The following is a 20,875-nucleotide window of genomic DNA, read 5'->3' on the forward strand; positions in this document are numbered from 1 at the left end:
TGAATATGCATGCTGTTGACTTGACCAGGCCCGTAAGGTAGGCGACAACACAGAGAGGGCCAGGTGGATTGGGGAACCAGACAGTCTGCAGTGTGCCCTGAGATGAACTCAAGAGCCGGCACAAGTTACTTTACTGCCTGCGTTTCCCCAAATATCAGTTTGACAATCAGCATCCAATCTGTCACATCACAAGCCTCCACAAACGAACAAATGAGCAAAAAGGTTGTAAAAGGTTAACCTCTCCCCAGCCACTATCAGGGGTTCTCACATAGCAGCACAATGAAAGCTCACCTTGCTTCATCAGGCTACTACAAGGAAGCATCCAGCATTTTAAGAAGGTAGACAATTAGGTTAGTGTGGTGGGCCTTGCCCCCTTACAAAATCATTTTGTGGGTTTACATCCCTTTGCTGAGCAGCACCAGGCAGGGGCCACCCAATCAGGGCCAAAGACTCTACATAATCAAATAGGGGGAAGTTGCCTGATTGGGGAAGGGACTGGTGAAAGGGAAACAGCAGGAAAAGACCATCGTTTTTTGAAAAATTGGCTCCACAAAATATACCTATGGGGCATTTCCTCCCCTTTCCTCCCTTCCACACAGCATGGGATCACCTGGCAATCAAAGGGACTGAGAGGAACATACCTTCTAATAAATCTGATGCTGATCCTAAACAGTATTCCATAACAAGCTGTATAGGGCAGAAGGGGGGGAAAGTGTTAGCAAGCGCTTCAGATGGCAAGGGTGGCACCCCAACACCCTATAACAGGGTCTCATGACAACCTGCTCCTCAGACAGAACCCCACCACCCCCACATTCCTCAGCAGGCAGTCCATAAGCTTTATTTGGACCAACCCTCTCCAGTCTTTCCCCATGGCTTCTGTACTGGGTAGCCATACAGAGGTAGCCTGTCTCTGCCAGCAAGTTTCCCTCAAGGTGTCCCAAAGAAATGTGTCAGCAGGGCCCCGACTGTCGACCTCCAATGACCGGGAGGAGCCCTTGCCCACCTGTCCATTTGACTGAGGAACAACATTGCCAAAGTTTTAAAGTGTCTCACAAAAGGCACGTTTATCCTGATCTTCAGGAACATGACCCCTCTCTCTCCTCATGTTGATTGCTATTTATTTCATTTGTGTTTCACAAGTGCCTCCTATGAGGCATCCTGAACTCATTTCCAGGATTCATATGGACAGTTACACGCATAGAAAACCAACTGCATATATGATTTTTTTAAAAAAAATCCAGATTTAAACATATGAACAGTTTAAAAGAACAACAGCACATAGATAAAATCCACTCCATCCCCAAGACAGACACCAATGGGATAAATATTTCAGAAGCTTGTCAAAAGGGGAGGTGTCTTTTGCAGAGAAGGTGCCTGTGGGATCCGCATCAGAAGAGCGTTCGAAAGGGCAGGTGCCACCACAATGAAGGCCCAGTTTCAAGACTGTGCAGAATGGAGCTCCTGATAGGATGAGACCTGCGGGATGCCCACTCCTGCCGGGTGCACTGAACTGTTGGGTGTGTAAGGGAGGTATCCTGGCCCCAAGCTGATATTTTTATTTATTAAATTCATATCTCACTCACATGAGGAAACTACAGGAGGAGGATAGTGCTCTTATGCTTGGGGTCCTGCTTGCATTTGGTTGCGCTTGTGAGAAGGATGCTGGATCTGATGGGCCATTGGCCTGCTCCAGCCAGGCTCTTCTTCGGGTCTTACCTTTTGTGCCAAAGGAGCCCGGGGCTCCACTAACCCTAGGAAGCAGGCTTATGCCACACCAAAGGTCCTTCCCAGCCTTCTGCACAGCGCCTTTGTCCAGTGGAGATTCTGGAGACTGAAACTGGGGTTTTCAACATGCAAAGCTTCTGCTCTGCTGTCTGAGCTGTGCCTACCCTCCCTAATCCAAGAGTTCTATAGTGGGACTTCCTCTCCTAGGGACATTACAGACACAGGGATGCCAGCAAGAGGCTTATAATTTGGGTTTTGCACAAGTTGCCCCCTTTCTGTTGAAGCTGAGAGAACACATTTTTGTATTTCTTTAGGATTTAAAATTCCAGAGGAATCGATAAATCTCCTATCACGCAGGCAGGGCATTATAACTAGAAATTCAGGCCAAATGGGGGAGAAAAAACTTCAAAGGCTTTTGGCTTAAGAGGGCAAGAAACCAGCTGAAAGTTTGGTCTCTTACTTGTGTCACGTGGGATTTAGCCAATCATCCAGAAGGCTCACTCACCGGCAGCCAGCTCCAGCAGATGTTTATGTAGAATCAAGACCCACTGATTTTTTTGGTGGGGGGGGGGGTTACTTCCAAATAAGTAATCAACTGGACTGCAACTTTGTGAGAGCCTTGTTGGAGGAAGACTGAAAAGCTGCTTCCACATTTGCTTAAATTTGAACAAGGGCTAAAGGGGCACTTTGGACTGGTGGTTTCTAGGCACACCCACCCTGGTATGTTAGGAACCCAGAGCCTTAAAGTGAAGCTAGATGATGGTTTTATGGGGCATTGTGTAGAGCACGGGTGGTGAAGTATATACAGCCTCCCAGAGACTGCTGGAATCCCATCAGCCCTGACCACTGTCCATTCTGGCTTCTGGGAGTTGGGAGTCCCGAGACACCTGAAGGGCCACAAGCTTTGGGAAGCCGATAAAAAGACCACAAAGGCCTTCCATATTGCAATTCTCAATAAAGAGTGGCCAAGAAATGGCTGAAAACTAATGAAATATTTCATGAGCAATCTATACAAAAGAGCAAATGTCTTATGCCGCTTCAGTTAGAGCAAACTCTTCTCATGAATACCATAAATCTCATCAAAGCTTTGATGCTGCGTTTTGTTTTCAAGAGAGATGCCTGGTATGATAGGAATCTTGCGGGAGCTTTGAGTCTCAAGCAAGAGTAGAAGCAGGGAATGAGTCTGATGATAAAACCATGCAAGGGGGTAAAATAAAAGGTAAACAGCTATCTCTAACATACAGGGTCAAAATTTTCACAAGCCAAGGGCACTGGATGACAAGAGTATTGCCCCAATAATCCAGTCAATGCCTGCTGGACAAAGAAGTTTACAGAAGCTCAAAAGATCATATAATATACATGGCCTTAATGCCATATATACCCAGCAGGTCACTTCGTTCTGCAGGAGAGTTCCGCCTTAAGTCCCCAACATATCAGAAGTTGGCTCTACAGTAACTCAGAGAAGGGCTTTTAGTGCGGCAGCCCCAAGTTCTGTAGAATGGCATGCCTGTAGAGAAATGACTAGCATCCACTATCTGAACAACTGAAGACGTTTTTGTTTAAACAAGCTGTCCCAGCTGAATAAGTCAGTCCCTTTCTTGGATGCTCATTTTGTATTGTTTTTAAAATGTACCTGTGGTTGTCTTTTTGTACCATTTTTAAGACTCACAGCTGTTTTTATGGTGTGTCTGTAAATCACCTTCAGATAAATGTAAATGGCAATTCATACATTCATTCAATAGAATTGTAAAAAACTTTCAGGGGGTAACAACTGGGAAAAGGCAAGTGCTGGCGAAGTGTGTTGATTCAATACCTTCAGCCAGCAGACACGCATTTCCTTTTTACACTGCTCAACACACACACACACACACACACACACACACACACACACACACCCCTCCACAAAGGGAAAGGAAAGATGCGCTTACCCATGCTGTATGCTCCCGCAAATAGCAGCCTTTGTATTCTATACTGTTTGGATGTTTAATTCTTTGTAGGAACTTGACTTCTTTAATGATATCCTGCCATTTCTACAAAAGGGAGAAAAGAAGGAGAAGGTCAAGCTTTACAGATGGGAGAAAATGTTTTTTGGGAATCGGAGACAGAGGGCAGGTATGATCTGACCAGGACAAATACATAAGCAGAGGACTAAGAAGATCAGAAGCAACAAGGCAGAGGAACGGCCACATTCCTCTTCAGCCACCAGCTGCCCTTCTCCACTCAAGAACAAGATTCACTTAAGGCTTTATGTTCCCCCTTTCACCTGACCTTTATAAACTTAAGTTAAAACTTATTTATCCATATTTCAACCCATATTTCAACCTGCCTTTCCTACTGACCCCCACTACTGAACCACAGGGTAGGAACTTTTTTTTTTTTTTTTAGCCCAAGGGCTGCATTCCCTTATGGGTAACTTTATTGGGGGGGGGGGACCATTTGCCAGTGGTGGGCAGGGCCAGAGGCAAACCAGGACGGAGCAACGGATGCAACCCTTTCCTTTGTAGAGCAGCCCACAATTCAGTCGGGCAAATGTCAGAGGTCGCTTCGCCCACACGTCTTTCCATCCTCCATCCAGGCATGCAAGAGGCATCGGCACAATTCAAAGACTCACCCCAGCCGGGCGAACGCCGCTGAGGGCACAGAGCAATGCCAGTGAGGGGTGTATCCTAGGGAGGCCTGGCATTTGCCACCCACCCCACCCCCAGGCCTGAGGTCCCCAACTACTGTGTTCCATCTTTCTTTGCAGCCCCTAATGCAGCTGCTGACGGAGGAGAGAAACAATGATTTGCCACAAGCGTTACTCTGCTGCATCAAGAGCTCTTGCCTAAGCAGGAGTGTTGTGGCACAGATGGAATTCGGAGGAATTCAGTCCTCTGATCAGCCACGTTGGCCCATGGGGAAATATTGACACAGAGGGAGCTACTAAACCAAGTGCATCAATTTTGTTGAATTAATTAAACTAAATCGTTTTAAGTAGATTTTGACTAAATGTGCAATCAATTGCTTCTCTTTTGAATTTTACAGTGTTATTATCTTCCTTAAAGGGTTGTGCAACCTGCTATTCTGAATAATTCCTTTTACAGGGTAGGGGGCACTGGGGATGAGTTTATGGAGCCAAGGGGGTGGTGGCCCAAAAAAAGTTTAGGAAACACTGCTTTAGCTGATCCTGAACTGAGCTGGTGTGTGTGTGTGTGTGTGTGTGTGTGTGTGTGTGTGTGTGTAATAGATGACCTCCAACTCTTATGACTGAAAGAACGGAGGAGAAGGTAGCTGCATTTCACCCTTCAGTGTTGCTGGCATGATGATTAAATGTAACTGCAACTTAAGCTGCCTTCTCTTTCGGCAAGAGAGGAGCAATCTAGAAAGAGTTTTTAAACTGTGTTTTTCAAAACAGACACACACACCCGCCCACTGGAGACAATCCAGCCTTATTTCTGAAGCGGGCGCCATGTGCTTCATTCATGTGAACAGAGTATTTATAGCCCAATAGTAATTAAATCAGCAGGATGAGAAACAGGTATAAATTAGACTTTCACCATTGCATGGTTAAACAAGATGCACAAGTCTTCGGGAACAGAATAAAAATGGAATGTGGGAGGCTGGTGTGGGGAAAACAGAGAAAGGACTCCTAGTTCTGCAGTACCTCAAGACACAGGTAGGAGAAGGGCCACTAAAAGGCATTTTTACATGGCAGGCAGGCATCATACTCTACATCCACCCTGAAGCGTTCAGCACCAGGGCAAGTTCAGAGCAGGATGTGGTTGTTTTGTTTTGGTTTTTGTGTAAAAAATATAAGTCCTCACAGCCCAGATAGAGTGCTGTTGTGTGAACCCCTGCTGGTAGCTGACACTCCATGTCACACACCTCTGCTTTTCTCCTTTCCCCTCTTGCAGTGATCACTAAGCCTCAGAAGCTGTACTTAACAGCCAAATGGGCTTTTAATGTGCCAGGCTTCAGGTACAAGGCCAGCAAGAAGCAGCAACTAGGCTGTTCTGCCCTGGCCTTCTGCCCTCACCAAGCCTCAGAGCCTGCTGGCACCTGGGCTCTTCACCTGCCGTTCTGAAAACATGTTCAGTTATTCCATAGTGAAAATAAAATGTTTTAACAATAACTGATCTTTGGTGCACAGGATGCGCCCCCATTCTACTGACAGTCCTGAATAAATAGCTCTGTTCTGTTAAGGCAGAAGTAGCAAACCTCAGGCCCTGCACCTCACCAGCCCTGTTTTGCACCCTCCTTGAGTGTTGTTGTCAGGGTGGACTGTGTCCTTAAACACTGATAATGCATCTTGCTTGTCTGGACAGAGGACGGAGGGTGTGTAAGTGTAGAAAGCAGCCTACGGTTCAAAAGTAGAAGTTTAGATTTGCAGCTCCACCCACCACCACCATGTGCCCCCCCCACGAAGATTTCCATAAAGGGAATGCAGCCCTTAGGCTGAAAAGCAGGCAAGGGTAGCTTCGGTTCATACAACATCCAGACAGGGCTGCAGTTCTTGAAACACAGCATAACATTAAAATCTCCACACGTGCTTTCAAACATGAAACTAAAGGGTCTTCAGCCAAGGATCTAGAACTCAAGCGGATCTAGGGTTGCCAGGAGAGTGGGTGACATTCCTAACCTCCAAGGCTTGCTCTTGCTGGTAGCGCTCAAAGCCGACCTTAATCTGCCTGGCCTGCAATTTTCCCACGCTCACACCGTTTCCCCACTGCATCTTTCTGAAGTTCCTTGGGATGGATTTGTTCAAAGCAAAGAGCCAGGAAGGGAGAGAGGAGCTTCTGCTTGATCTGCCTTTGATTAAATTCTGCAGGCAAGCAAGCTCTGCTGTCTGAGCTGGTGCCTCTGCTGCATTCATGTCTACCATTCCTAGCAAGTTTTCTTTAGTTAGCTAGCCAGGCGATGGAGCTTTGGGTGTTTTGTTTTGAAGCAGAATTTTAGAATGGAATGTCGAAGGCCAAAGAGGAAAGCCAACGTGCGCTTAAGTCAGAATACCACAGCACTAGGTTCGTTTCAGCTTTTGCTACTGATGTTATAACAACATGCATTTTGCACAAAGAGGGCCTTTTTAGGTTGTAGGACAGCTGATCAGTCCCCGGCTAATTCAACACGGAGAAGCAACAAGACTCAAGAAATCCCAGGAGCATCTCTTGTGGCACTTCTTTCCAACTTCATCGCTAAGGGCGCAATCTGGAAGGATGCGGTCCTGCCTACAAATAAAGCTTCCCTGAATGGCATTCAACTGATCCCCAAGAATCCCAGCTCCTGCCTGGGCTTTTGAAAGCACACTTCTACTCTTCATGATTGCAGATATAAAGTTTAAAGACAGGGGGAAATGACCTCTTAAAGGCTCAGGGAGGAGGGCAGGAAAATGTTTCTTGTGTTCAGGGAAAGAACAATCTTTTCCACACTTCATCTCTCTGGCTCCCTCCTCAGAATTCCAAACACCGCAGGTCCCTCTCCTGCTGCCTACCTGGATCCCTGAAGCCCTATTCCCCTCCTCTTCTAGCACAGACTGAATTTTCCCATTATTACAGAGTCCCTAGAGACACTGAATACTCAAAGATACTGGTTACTACAGCTCTTTATATTTGTTTTGTATATTCATTCTGCATGCAGTTCAACTAGTGAAGTGTTGAAGGGAACATTCTGGAGAAAGAACCCTGAGGAGTTCCTGTCACCCCAATGGTTGCAGAGCTTAAATCAGCCTCCCCTCCCACAAAATCTTGGTGCTGGACTACAACTCCCCTCACCCCTGACGATTAGCCATGTTACTGTTGCTAATGGGAGTTGTAGTCCAAAACCTGTGAAGGGCACCAGGTTGGCAGAGACTGGCTTGAATGAACTCACGTCAGCAGATGCAGCACAACCATTCACAAACACCTCACGTACCTCGTTGGATTGCTTCCCACTGTAAGACATTTTCTTGATGGCCACCACTTCATTGGTGCGCACATCATGTGCCTGCAATGCACAAAACAAACAAACCAATAACCACAATGCTGTCACAGCGTTTATTCTGCTAGCAGTAGATCCCACCAAATTGAAATCCAACATATCAGGACTCAAACCCACAGCAGGTCTTGAAGCTGGAACATGGGGATGTTGGGGAATAGACTGCAGTCAGCACCCAGCACTGGTCAGAGGAAGGGAGCTTCCCAGTGAAAAAAGTCTCTTGAGCTGTGCACTAGAGCAAGCAAGACCTCTTGAATCCTGCAGAGTCTGCTGGGTCAGACTCACTTCCCAGCCTAAGCAGCAAGCTCTTTGCTGTTGCTGCTGCCAGTGTCGGGATAGACTCCCTTTGCCTTTGCGAGGATCTAGGTCTAACAGCCGGCCATTTGGGAACCCCCTCTTGACCACAGGTGCCAATCAAGCAGCCCCAGCATGGCTCTGGACCTCTGCAGGTGTGTCGCACAATTAAAGCCTCCATAGGCAAAGCACACAACTACCGACTCTGGCAATGACACCCCCTGAACAAGGTGAGGAAGTGGGCTTGGCCTGGCAAGTAACCAGAAAGGACCAAAATGCGAAATGTCATTTACTGCAGGGTAGACACAAGAATCTGCATTACTGGCAGACTCCACGGAGTCTGAGTACTAACATGACGTAATGGCTGGGCAATGCCCTGTTTATGAGCCAGGGGGTGGGGAACCACTTTTGATTTGGTGGGAGAACAGGGTTCAGTTAGAAGGAGCATGGGAAGGTGCTGGAAAAGACTGTTCAACATTTTTATCTAATTTGCTTAGCTCCTCATTCAAAATCAACATGATTAACAGAAGCCACAAAAAGAGAAGAAAGCTTGAGGGTGTCCGAGGCCAGAATGGATCCTGTATCCCTAATATTTTATGCCTGTATCCCTAATTTTATTAGGAATTTAATCCTTCTTGGGAGGAAACTGACCATTCTGAGGCTTCTCTCAAATTCCAAAAGCTGGGTGACAAAAGGGACAAGGGGCTAAGAATTTAGGAGAAGGACCCAGAAGTCCAGCCTTTTGTGTTTGCATGTTTGCATTCTCAACCTGCAAGGCCTCAAGAACAGCCAGAGCTAAAATTCCAGGTCGCTTGGTTCAGAGCGTGCCCGGCCTCCCTCAGGACCACATGCTGCAGTGCTCTAGCAAGTGCAAGGAGCTTGCAGGGGGGTGGGGTGACAATTCCCAGCTGTGTTCCACAATGCCACACTGACAATAGATGCCAGTACGCAGCCTTGCAAAGCATCTCCACTTCCACACAACACACTTTTGTTAGGTCCGCTATTGTTCCAGGGAGGCCCTCCTCGTCCCCGATAAGGACACTGGAGTTGAGTACTAATAGCCTCAATGACAAACCTCTAATTCAAGACGAACCGGAAACAAAGCAAAGCCCTCACTATGCCTGCTCCTGTGACATGGGTCACAAGGAAGACACACACACACCTCCCGATTGCACTTGTCAAGGCCTCCATGGCTTGAGCCAGCTGTGTGCGTGCACCCACTCTTTCGGACAGGCAAAGCTGTAGTGCCCCCACCCTCAGAGCACCTTAGTAAACATGGGATCAGTCTACATGGCCTTTTTTTTTCTATTCCAGCCCTTTAAAAAAATGCAGACCCTCTGAGGGGAGATCTACTCAACAACTAAAGTGGGAGAGAAAAATAGGGGGGCAAATGAATCAAGAGCTGTGCAAAAGAAGCAGGCGCAGGAGCAGAATAACTCAGCATCTGAATAACTCAGCATTAATGAAGATACAGCCAATGGCAGAGTAAGAAGTCAATGGGCCCTTAGTGTGCATAAAAACTTAATGAGAGCCCTGCTGGATCAGGCCAGTGGCCCATCTAGTCCAGCATCCTGTTCTCATACTGGCCAATCAAATGCCTGTGGGACCTGAGCACACAAGAGAGAGTGCTCTCCGCTCCTGCAGTTTCCAGCAACAGGCATTCAGAAGGATTATTGCTTCTGACTGCAGAGGCAAAGCACAACCATCATTAATGTTCATTAGTGGTGCCATGTGAGGCAAGTGACACCTTGCGATTGCCAATAGCTAGCTGTGAGTTTATTCTTTTCCATGTGCCCCACAGCACCTCCATGCCCAACCCCAGCCCTCTTACAAAGTAAACAGCTCCAAAGCTTCCATGGCCGATCTCTCGGAGATCCGTGAAGAGCTTCTCTGGATCTTCTTTGAAGAAGAGCTCTGCAATCTCGGGGTCCTTCAGGCTGCCCGCTCGGCTGGTGGATGGCATTCTGCTGGGCAGTTAGCCAACTGACTATCTGGGTTTAAAGTGCCACCTCGACCCTGGGCTCATCTGTATGAATGGAGCCTTTTCAGCATGGATCACTGCAAGGATACAGGGGAGAGAAAAGGCAGCATGTTACAGGAAGGGAAATCAAAATACAGGTAACACCAAATCCTCAGCCAACCGCTGCAGCATAGCAAAGGTTCTCTTTGCACAAGGTGTCCACTACAGTCCACGCTGCAAGGTGCTTTCAGGGGAAGGAGATCCTGAATGCCACCAGAATGTGTCTATGCAGGAATCCAAAGCAGGCACTCCTATTCATTTACTAAATTTATATCCCACCCTTCCTCCAGGCAGCAACACTGCATCATTGTCCTGTAGGCTATTCAGAGACTGGGCTCAGAGCTCCCACAATGCACAGCAAACAAACTGGGGTCTTCCTCTTTAAGGGTCACACATGGAAGTCCAAGGTGCATTTGCTAGCATCTCTATGAAGGATCTGCAGTAGCAGGGCTGGAAAGCTGGAGGGAGAATTGGTGAGTTGTTGTCAGTCAAAGCAGACAATCCTGGGCTAGGGATCAATGGTCTGACTCTGCCCAAGTGGTGTGCATCCACTTTTCAATGCATGCTGCTTCTCCCAAATTAGAACAGCACTTGAATAAATCAGGCATGCCTAGATCTACCTAGATGGATTACACAATTAAAACTCATACGCAACCAGATCTTCAACACTGTAACTGTATTCCCAGTACCACATCAGATCAGCAAACCCTGTTTCTATAGCAATGGAGGCAGAAATGTAGAAACTGTGCAGTCAAATCTGACAGATCTTTAAGACCTTCGTCTCTACCCACCCCTTCATATGCATATTCACATTCTTGCTAGCCAAACATAAAAAAGATAATGTCAGAACCCATTTCAAGAGGAATTAACCCCATGATTTCATATGAAATTTGGGAGGGGAGATTCCAAACAGAAAACAACTGCTAATTCTCCAAGGGCAGCAACCGAACTGACTTTACAGCAATTTCCAAACCCAGCCAATATTGTAAGTGTCTAGAAACCACCACACCACATGTTTAGTCTACCCCAACCTAAAGCCTTCTCCCTGGCTTTTTAAGTTATTGGGCCGGGGTGGAGAAATTCAGGTCCCTGAGGGCCAAATCCAGCCCTCCATACCTCTCTCCCCCCAGGCCCTGATTCACACCCTACTTGAGTGTTTCTGGCTGGAGAAGTGTTACTGAACCCTGATAGCACCCTCTTGCTTGCCTGGATGTAGGACAGAGATGGACATGCAATTTGTTTGTGTGTGTAGAAACTAGCCTGCTGTTCAAGGCTGAAAATTTATACCTGTTGCTCCACCCACTCTTGCCTTTGGCCCAGCCCACCACTGGCATGCAGTCTGGGGAAGGCTCCCCAGGAGGGACTGCGGCCCTCAGACTGAAAAGGGGCCGCACCTCTGAACAGGGCCTTTAAGGGAAGGTAGTGACTGACTGAGCTGGGTACAAGCTCCCCTCTGATGTTCCCCTTTCAAGCTCAGTTTTGCACATGATCCGGATCAGGTCCCCAGAGCAGGTGGGGTGAGGGCTACTGGAACTGTGCCTCCCATTCCACCCGTGGCCAAATAACAAGGCTGATTGTGGAAAGGAACACACTGCACACAGCCAAAAGAATTAGGTGCAAGCTAGCCAGGCCCCATGGAAAGCATGCTATCTGCCGCATTCCTCACATAGGAGGGAAAAGTCCAACAATGCTACAACTTAATCCTCACTCTGAAGAAGGAATTTAAGATTATAGAACACTTTTTTGCATTTACAGTCCATTTCTAAAACAAACAATAAACAGAAGCATCAAGCAGAAGAAAGGGTGGGGTGAGGCGCTGATAAGTGACAGCACACTCCGTATTACTGGGAGAAATTCTTCCTGGCTCAAAAAGTAATGAGGTCATATTCCATCTTTAAGCAGCACTGGGTCCTTACAAAAAAGACATTGTTCAGGATGCAAATGCTGCAATCCCACAAATGCCCTTCTGCTGCCCCCCACCCTGCTCGTATCTGTTTGTGTTAACCAGAGAGAAGAGGGCTTCACACACCTGCCTCTGGGCAAGGCTATGTACTCCCTGGGTAAACAGATCTATGTTCAAGAGGTAGCATCCATGGCCTGCTCCCATCCACAACCACCACCGTGATGTGGATGAGCTCTGAGTCACCAAGAGACAGGGCAGCAACAAGCTTCCAATGCTAGCCAACACGGTTCAAGCAGAGTCCTCCCAAGACACAGCCCATTCACTTACGGAGGAAACAAGCACTTTGTGGCCTTACAAAACGTCCCCAAAAATGTATGCACCCAACAGCTGCAGGAGGGTAACCTAAGGTTACCAGACGTCTCCGTTTCCCGGGGACAGTCCCCGGATTTACAAATCAGTCCCCATACAAAATCTGTTGAATTTGAAAAGTGTCCCCGGATTCATTAAAAAAAAAATCTGGTAAACTTAGGGTAACCTACTATTCTGGTCACTCAGTTTATGACATCCATTGCCTTTGTGTAAAGCTTAAAAGCAGATCCAGCAACTCTCCAGTTCCAAAGGGAAATTCTCCAGGCAGCTGACATCACCAAAGCCAATTTCACAATAAAAACAGGGGGGAAGGTTCAGAAAAGAAACAACAAAACAATGGAAGCAAACACGCAGCAAACTAAACTAACAAATACAACAAAAAGTATTTGCTAAGTAGCAGGTAAAAAGTTGTGTTTTTTTTTTAAAAAAAAGGTCCTGGAACTGAATGGAGCTCAATAAATTTTCCAGCAAAAGGAATTCCACATCCTGAGTAACAGCAGCCACACCCTTAAAGGCAGTGGAGGCTGGTCCTTTAGGATCACAAGCCCCCCCCCCACCTGCCCTCTTTCTCAGAGGGTCCCCACCAGCTGCCTCCTCAGCCTCAATGTTGCCCTTATGCATCTCAGTGGGGGGGGGGCGGGGAGAGAAAGCTGGAGGTGGGGGGAGAGGACTCTGCTCGTCATTGGCTTTGGCAACATCTCCTATTGGTCTCCCTGCCCAACCATACCAGCCACTGGGGCCCATTGGTGCCTCAGCAGTTGGCAGAATGTGCTAAAGGGCCTCAACGGGTTATCAAAATTGACGGGTAGTTTCAAATAGAAGTCATGGACCTTGACATATCATGTCCCTAGCAGGGGCAGAGAAGTCAGTTTCCTTTGTTGCCACGGCTGCCTAATGTGAGTTTTAGCCAGGAGTCAGCAAACTTTTTCAGCAGGGGGCTGGTCCGCTGTCCCTCAGACCTTGTGGGGGACCGGACTATTGGGGGGGGTGAACGAATTCTGATGTCCCACAAATAACCCAGAGATGCATTTTAAATAAAAGGACACATTCTACTCATGTAAAAACACGCTGACTCCCGGACTGTCCGCAGGCTGGAGGTGACTGGGCCAGATCCAGCCCCCAAGCCTTAGTTTGCCTACCCATGTTTTAGCTCATCTTGGGTCAAGGTCACCACAAGGTTTTCTTCTGTGATTCCAGACACCTTCATCTGAATCTCTGCCATTGGCTGCCCAGAAACCAGGTGGAAGCAGATCTGACTTTAACCAGGGGCGTCAAGGATCATATCCCCAATCCCAACCCACTAAAAACCCTGTACTTAATGCTTCGTAATTTAATTATTACCTTTCACTCCATTTACCATGAAACAGCAAGCACCTGTTTCATATTGGACCAAGAAATATTTTTGAGGGCAGGTGAGTGGGTGGGTTCACAGAATAAAGCCATATTAAACTTTGCATGAGAAAGAAAGAGGGAGTAGCTGTTATGAGTCTGTGGCTTTAGCCATTATGTTATTTTATGACCAATGGTTTTTTGATTAATGTGCAAGCTCTTTTTCTAGCTGCTGTTAGAAATATCCCTGCCCACTCCTGAAGGGTTGCTTAAGAGTTTGGCCTAGCAAGGTCATCACCTTTCTTGTCCTCCCCATTGCACCAATGCCTTTAATAGGGCATCTGGTGTACCAGGAGAATGCTAAACAATGAAGCTTTTGCAGTAAATTGCAGGAGAATTCAGGGATCCCATGAAAAACGACTTGAATGAACTGGATCCCCTTGTGCACAGCAAGAAAAAAATATTTCCTTTGGGTTGGGGAGGGTGTCATGTTGCGGATCCCCAAACATTAACTTGATATTCTGCACAAACATTTTAAGACTGGTTGTCATTTTGAGTACCACATGTTTTCACAGTTGGTTCTGTTGTACGCTAGTTTCATTTCTTTGACAGTTAAATCTAATAACTCCAAAATCTCCTGGCCTCTTTGAGGCATCAGTGCAGCTTACCAGTTTTGATTTTTATTTAACTTATTAAGAAAGCTCATGCTGCCTGGTCTACTTTCTGATAAAGGAAGCTGATATAAGTCATAAAAGTACGTTATTAAAAAGTAATATACAGCTTGGATGATATAACTGACTATGGTAATATAATTCTTTTCAAAAAGGGACACTTTTAGTCCACATGCTCTGGAGCTACTCTAAGATGTCAATGCCCTTACTACATCTCCAACACTTATTATGAGGATGAAGCCCCAGTTTAAGATGCTTGGCGACCAGTGGGTCCTGAGCATCATTTTCTGTTGAATTAGCCTACCTGCCCTCCCTCCCTTTGATAAAAAGGGATAGATTGGAGGGATGAGGGCTTGGGGGGGGGCTTTCCATGGGGGGGGCAGATGGAGGGGAGAAGATTTAGCTGGCTACCTTATGCTAAAATGGAAGGTTGGATACTGTGTGAGAATGGTGCAAAGGATGTTTGTCAGTAAGCAGTGCAAGCAAATGCATGTCTACTCACAAGCAAGCCCTACTGAATTTAATGGGGCTTGCTCCCAGGAAAGTAGAAGTTTAGTTGAACTTAGTAGGGCTTATGCACACACAGATTCCACTTAGACCTCCGAGTGGGGAAGCAGATGCAACCTGACTAGTAAATCACTTAAACTACTCTTAAATTAGTTGAAAATATATTAAATAAATTATATGGAAGTTTATTTAACATTTTTAATAAATCTACTACTTATTTACATTTTAAAGTCCTCAACCGCCATGGGAAGGCCCGGCACGGCCCTCCACCACCGCAGGAAGCTCTCCACTGCCCCAGGGAAGTGCAGTGCAGCCTCAGCCTAACAGAAAGGTGCGGTGGGGCCCTCCACCTCTGTGGGGATGCCCAGGGAGGCCCTCTACAGGAAGGCCCATCAAGGCCCTCTGCTGCTGTGGGGATGCCCACAAAGCCCTCCGCTCCCATGGGGAAGTGCAGCAGGGCCCTCCACCACTCTGGATTGGCCCAGAAAGGCCCTCCATCAACATGGATAGGCGTGGTAAGGCTCTCCGCTGCTGTGGATAGGTGCAGTTATCTAAAACTTCTGGGGGGTCTGGAAAGGCTGTACTATATGCTCACTATCAAATCCAGAAACGGTTGTAATAATCGGCAGAGCAATATTTCAGGTTTGTCCTAAAGCCGGGATGGGGGACCTGTGGCCCTCCAGATGGTGCTAGAATGCAACTCCCATCACCCCTCTCCAATGGTCATGCAGGCTGCTGGGAGATGGAGGCCAACAACCTCTGGGAAATGCCAGGTTAGCCACCTCGGTCTGAAGTCTAACCCTAACCCAATTGGGCACCTCAGGTGACACTGCACCAGTTGGTATTGTTTGCTTATTTATCAGATGCCCATAATCTCTCAGTGCTGCACAATAACACAATTTAAAAACAAAAATCCCACACAATGTAATCAGACACAATGCAACACTTAAATCCAATCAAAAAAGGCAGCCGGACTCAAAATGGAGAGTAAGCATAATGCTGGCTCCGTCATTTAACCTAATCCCACAGAAAGCTCAAACAGACTACTCTCAGGATTTGGCAAAACACACACACACACCCTAATTGGAGAGATTGCATCAAGGAATCCTATGTGCCCTTCCTGTAGCTTCTCAGAAAAGTTATTCCAAAGTAAAATAAATATTCTGAAGGAGAAAACCAAAGCTATTGTAAAGAGAGTCTGACGTCTCTCAATGGACTCCCTTGCCTGCTTTGCCTAGACTTAAACCAAGAGTGAGGAGCCTTTTTCTGCTGAGGGCCACCTTCTCTTCAGAGGATCACAGGCCTACACACTCTCAAACGCCCCAATAACCATTATCAGAGTTCAAGGACACATTCCAGAAACACTCAAGGAGGGTAAAGGTCCGGCTGTTGAAGGGCGTGGCCTGAGGAGTTCCAAAGAACCACACAGAGAGCCCCAGAGGGCCACATTCAGCCCCTGGGCTAGAGGTTTCCCACCCCTTGACAGACCCAGAGCAGGGAAGAAATCAGGAAAAAATCTTTCAAATTCAGGAGAGACAATATGTTCAGTTTTTCCATGAGTTCAAGGAAAAAATTATTTACCAATCTCACTTGCCACTGTTACAGAGGAGTGGGCTTGGACTGACACCTGAAAGAATTTGGAGACTGGGAAAAAGAACTGAGGATCAGAGAAAAGAACTGAATAGATTGAGGTTTCCACAATGGACTCCTAAATGAAGTTGTCATCTTTTAATGTCTCAAAGTGCTCTGCCCAGGAAGCTGGCCCTTACAGAAGGGACTGCGGCCTGTGCTAGGAGAGGAGAAGCCTTGGGGGCCTTATAGGCTTGCATAACACAAACTTTTACCCACCTTGATAAAGATGCTGTCTCGACCTTTTTGCCTGCGTTTATTGTGTTCTGACAGGTTACAAATAATGACACATCTGTCCTAAAAGGACCCAGCCTGGAGCTGAAAGTCCCAACTGCCCAAACATCTCATCTGCTCTCCCTTCTTCAAAATGAGGAGAGTGACCATGAAACATGGAAATCCAGGTTTGGCCAATGGACAATCTTAAAGCCCCCACCCCTCCCCAAATTACAACACTCTACCTGTTACAGTGAAAGTGAAAAAGGCAAGAGAGAATTGACTAAGCAAATTGGCTTAAAAGCTGGATTAGTTACAGTGTGAAGGGCCACATTTAAATACCAGAAGGAAATACGTGGCCTGGGGTGGGGAGGAGCATCACATCTCTCCTAAGCACAATGCACATGGATGGATGCATGCATGAGTGTAGTCACCCTGGTGCAGCAGAGTATTGGGTTTAAAACAACTCAGGCTATCTCACTGAAGAACAAACCAATCCAGATTGTGCCACTGGGAGGACAAGTTGGATCTGCAACAAAACATTGCAGTGTGTCAAGAGCAGCAAGGACAGTTCCTGCCCCCCTAAACCCCCAACTCTCCTCCAGGGTACTTCTCTTAAGCTGTCAGGGACTTGAGCAGGCTAATTCCCTTAACTTCCCTGCCCCCATCTCTAACCTCCTGCAAGTTGCCACCTCACCATCCAGAGAAGCCTATTTCATATTTTGAGGTTTGGGGGAAGCACAGAAAGAGAGGCCTGCTGAACAATTTCTTGATATGTCTGCTGTGTCTGAAGACAAAGAGCCCATTATTAGAGTGCCAAAGTAACAGACCAAAGGTCAAAGATGTGCTTGTTGAGTGCCTTGTTATTTCCTGGCTTCATGGAGGAGCCTCAGATTGGCATCCATAATCAATATATCCTGCTGCTCTGTCCCTGAGGTCCCCCACTTTTGGCTAAAGATTTGTCCACCCACTAGGTCAAGGAAGCAGCAAGATGAGACAAATCTTGCAGGAAACCTTTGGCTCTGCAGGTGTTACTGAATTACAACTCCCATCATCCCTGCCCACTGTTTTCTGCTATCAAACAACAGAAGGAAGGAAGCCCATGGCAGGGCCCTGATATTTGAAACAATGGATCCCTAAAGTAGGGTGACTATTTTGATCTTGATTGACCTATTGTGTTGAATTCTGTTGATCAAGGTCATCAGTCCAAATTCCCTGTTTGGAGGCAGAATTATCTGGTGCACCATTGAGTACAGAATCACCCCCAGGTGTTGTATTAATTGGAATGGTTGGGAAAGAGGGGAGGGGGAGTGTTCCATTTGACCAGGAAGACAGCTTCTAGTGCTGGACTTGAAGCTGGGAGACTGGTGTTCAATTTCCCACTGAGCTATGAAACTCATTGGGTCACCTTCAGCCAGTCACCATCTCTCAGTCTAACCTACCTCACAGGGTTGTTTTTAACATGAAATGGGAAGAAGAAGAATCTTGTATGCCACCTTGAGCTCCTTGGAGGAAAGAAGGGATACAGATAATAATAATAATAATAATAATAATAATAATAATAATAATAATAATAATAATAATAATAATAATAGTGAGGCAATTTACTTATGGACATGCTAGGTATGGCACTTTCACACCAAGCAATCTCAAGTGGCAGGTGGTAAAGACAGGAAGCAAAGATCATCTGTAGGGCACTTGATCTGCATGCAGATTGTGCCATGTTCCATCTCTAGGTAGGGTTTGGGAAGAGCCCTGTCTGATTTTCTCCATCTGTCAACATTTGTAAGTCACCATGGGTGAAGTGGAGAGCTCTACAAGGTAAAACCTGATAGCGAGAATGCACTGAGACAAAGAAACCTCTGATGCAATATTCTCATGGGCACAGGGAAATAAGCATCTCTTCATGCAATGAAAACCACCCAAGGGTACCATTGTGGAGGAGAGCAGACCTCTATGTCACAGGAAGATTCCTGCACATTCTCCTTGAGGACTAATGCTGTACACCACAACTCTCTCATCTAGTGGGACTGTCTATATAATGCACGCCTAGGATAATCCTAAAATGTTCCGGAAGGGTAAGAAAGTTGATTTTCCTATGTGATTTTTATTATTATATGGCAATCTGTTAATAACAAATTGTATCCAGCTAAATTCTACTTAGAGAAAATCCCATGAAATTAAGGGGGCTATGGTTGAAATTACTCTACATGACTTGCACAGGCCTACTAATTTCAACAGGTCTACTCTGAATATGAGTATTGATAAAATCCAGTATGTTTAGGGTTATGACTATACAATTCTATGTCAAGATTCCTGCATTGTAAGGTGTTGTAGTAGATGACCCTCTGGGTTCCTTCCAGTTGGATTCTACCTCAATAAATCTGTGGACTCCTTAAATGCAATTCAAACTGTGCATTATTGTCTTTAGAGTCAATCCACTTATAAAAATCAGAAAGACATCCTACCTCCAGAGTAGAAACACACCTATATAATTGTTGTCTCCATATAACAATATTGCCAAGAATTAGTGTGTCAAATGAATAAATCTTCTCTTCAAATTCACTCATACATAAAAATAAGCCACTTCCAGGCCCATGAAAGATCCCCACTGCAACACACTTAATTTACCGATATAACTTCCCCTTAAATGAGACCTAATTGCTGTTAGGAGAAGAATACATGTTGGGGGGTGTCTAATTTGCATTACATTTGTTGAAAGCCTACATCGGTGGGACACTGGTGTGTAAGAAGGAAAAGCCAATGTACATGGTGACTAAACATTCTGCATCTGAAGGGGGTACAAGGAAGACCCCAAACTATTGCATACAAACTTTTCTTTCGCGATGCACAGTTGTCTGCTTTCTTATTTCTTCTCTTCCAATATTACAAAACAAAAGTCCTCACCACAATGGCCATGTCTGGAGACAGAATTCCACTACGTGTTTTATTAGGAGATGCAGTTTCTCACCAGCCAACTGCTGTGTTCTTTTACGTTGAAGGTAAGCTACTTGTGTGTCCCTTAGGGATGTTTAAGGTTTATTTCATGGTTTGTAGTACACGAGGGTTCCCTAAGGATCTGGTGAAGATGAGCATACGTTCTGAGGTCTTTTGATAAAGGGCAGTATATAAATTGAATAAATAATAGTAATATTCACTGAGAAGAAACACTGGAACTTATCAGGAATTACACATATATAACATTGGCACCTTATAGTCTCTAGAATAATTCTTGCAGGGGAAGAAACCACACACTTCCTGCTGAGACATTTGACAGGCGCAGACAGGATCAAGTGTGATGTTCCTAGCGGCTAATTCCAGGCCCTGTATGTTAATGGGCTGCCTTCTATAAGCCTGAGAGGCATATAATCCACCACTGGAATGGCACCTGAGGCAATCTGGAGAAAATACAATTAAAAGTTTAGCACATGTGTCAATGCTATCACAATTAAGGGAGTGTTTGCACATAACTGCAATCTCCTCTTGTATGCATGGACTCCTATCACATGACTAGTCTACTTTTACACCTAGTTTCTGGATGGCAGGAGCAAGAACTTCTGAAAATAAAATTTCCAGTAAGCCTTAAAGAAATAAAAGAGAAAACATATTACAACATTAAAATCTCATGTGAAGTTGCTGAATAATAGGAGCATAAATTATTTGAAGATTTACGTACTGGTGAAGTTTCTAACTTTGTTTAAACCTTCTTTGGGTTTATTGGAGGGTCATTCAGACCCTCACATTTCCCTTCTCACAACTTTCTAGTCAGAAGCACTGCTAGCTGGGTTTTTGAAACAATTTCACACGGGACAAAACTGAGGACATCATGTTAAATGAAACTTCAATGCTTCTTTTTTTTAAATGCTTGTCCAAAGTTGAGGACAGGATTTTGCAGCATCAAAGCCAGATGCAGAGCAACCACTCTTCCAGTTGTCAAATTATTTTCCTTCTGCAGTATCTAATGTAGAAGCAGAAATGAATTTCCTCCTCTAATAATTCCCCCACAAACACACACCTACCCCCTCATCCCCGCAATCGCTCAAAAGGGCCTGGGAGGAAAGGGATTTTCTGTTATGTTGCATGAGGTTACTTACAATTCCACAGAGTGCATGAGACAGAGATTAAAATTATCCTCTAAACACACCATTAAGTTCTTCCTGAATGGCTTTCAGCTGACAGTGAGAATTATTATCTCTTTTATGAATAGGGAGGCAAACTGAGAGTTTCACCAAGTTTTTTCCTTTCACTGTTACCTATTAATGATGC

General features: G+C 45.8%; 1 protein-coding gene across 1 annotated transcript in view; it reads right to left on the minus strand.

The window, feature by feature from the left end:
- The window catches only part of TAOK1 (TAO kinase 1), a 67,601-nt gene that overhangs the window by 28,694 nt on the left and 18,032 nt on the right, over nucleotides 1-20,875 (minus strand). Inside the window, exons 2-5 of the mRNA XM_083715064.1 lie at nucleotides 9,800-10,026; nucleotides 7,612-7,683; nucleotides 3,654-3,755; nucleotides 642-687 (exon numbers count right to left, since the gene is read on the minus strand). Of these exons, the coding sequence (XP_083571190.1) occupies nucleotides 642-687; nucleotides 3,654-3,755; nucleotides 7,612-7,683; nucleotides 9,800-9,931 (352 nt within the window). The 5' untranslated portion in view covers nucleotides 9,932-10,026. The remainder of the gene's footprint in view (nucleotides 1-641; nucleotides 688-3,653; nucleotides 3,756-7,611; nucleotides 7,684-9,799; nucleotides 10,027-20,875) is intronic.

The sequence above is a fragment of the Podarcis gaigeae genome, assembly GCF_964106915.1.
Source record: "Podarcis gaigeae genome assembly, chromosome: 15".
Classification (NCBI taxonomy): domain Eukaryota; kingdom Metazoa; phylum Chordata; class Lepidosauria; order Squamata; family Lacertidae; genus Podarcis; species Podarcis gaigeae.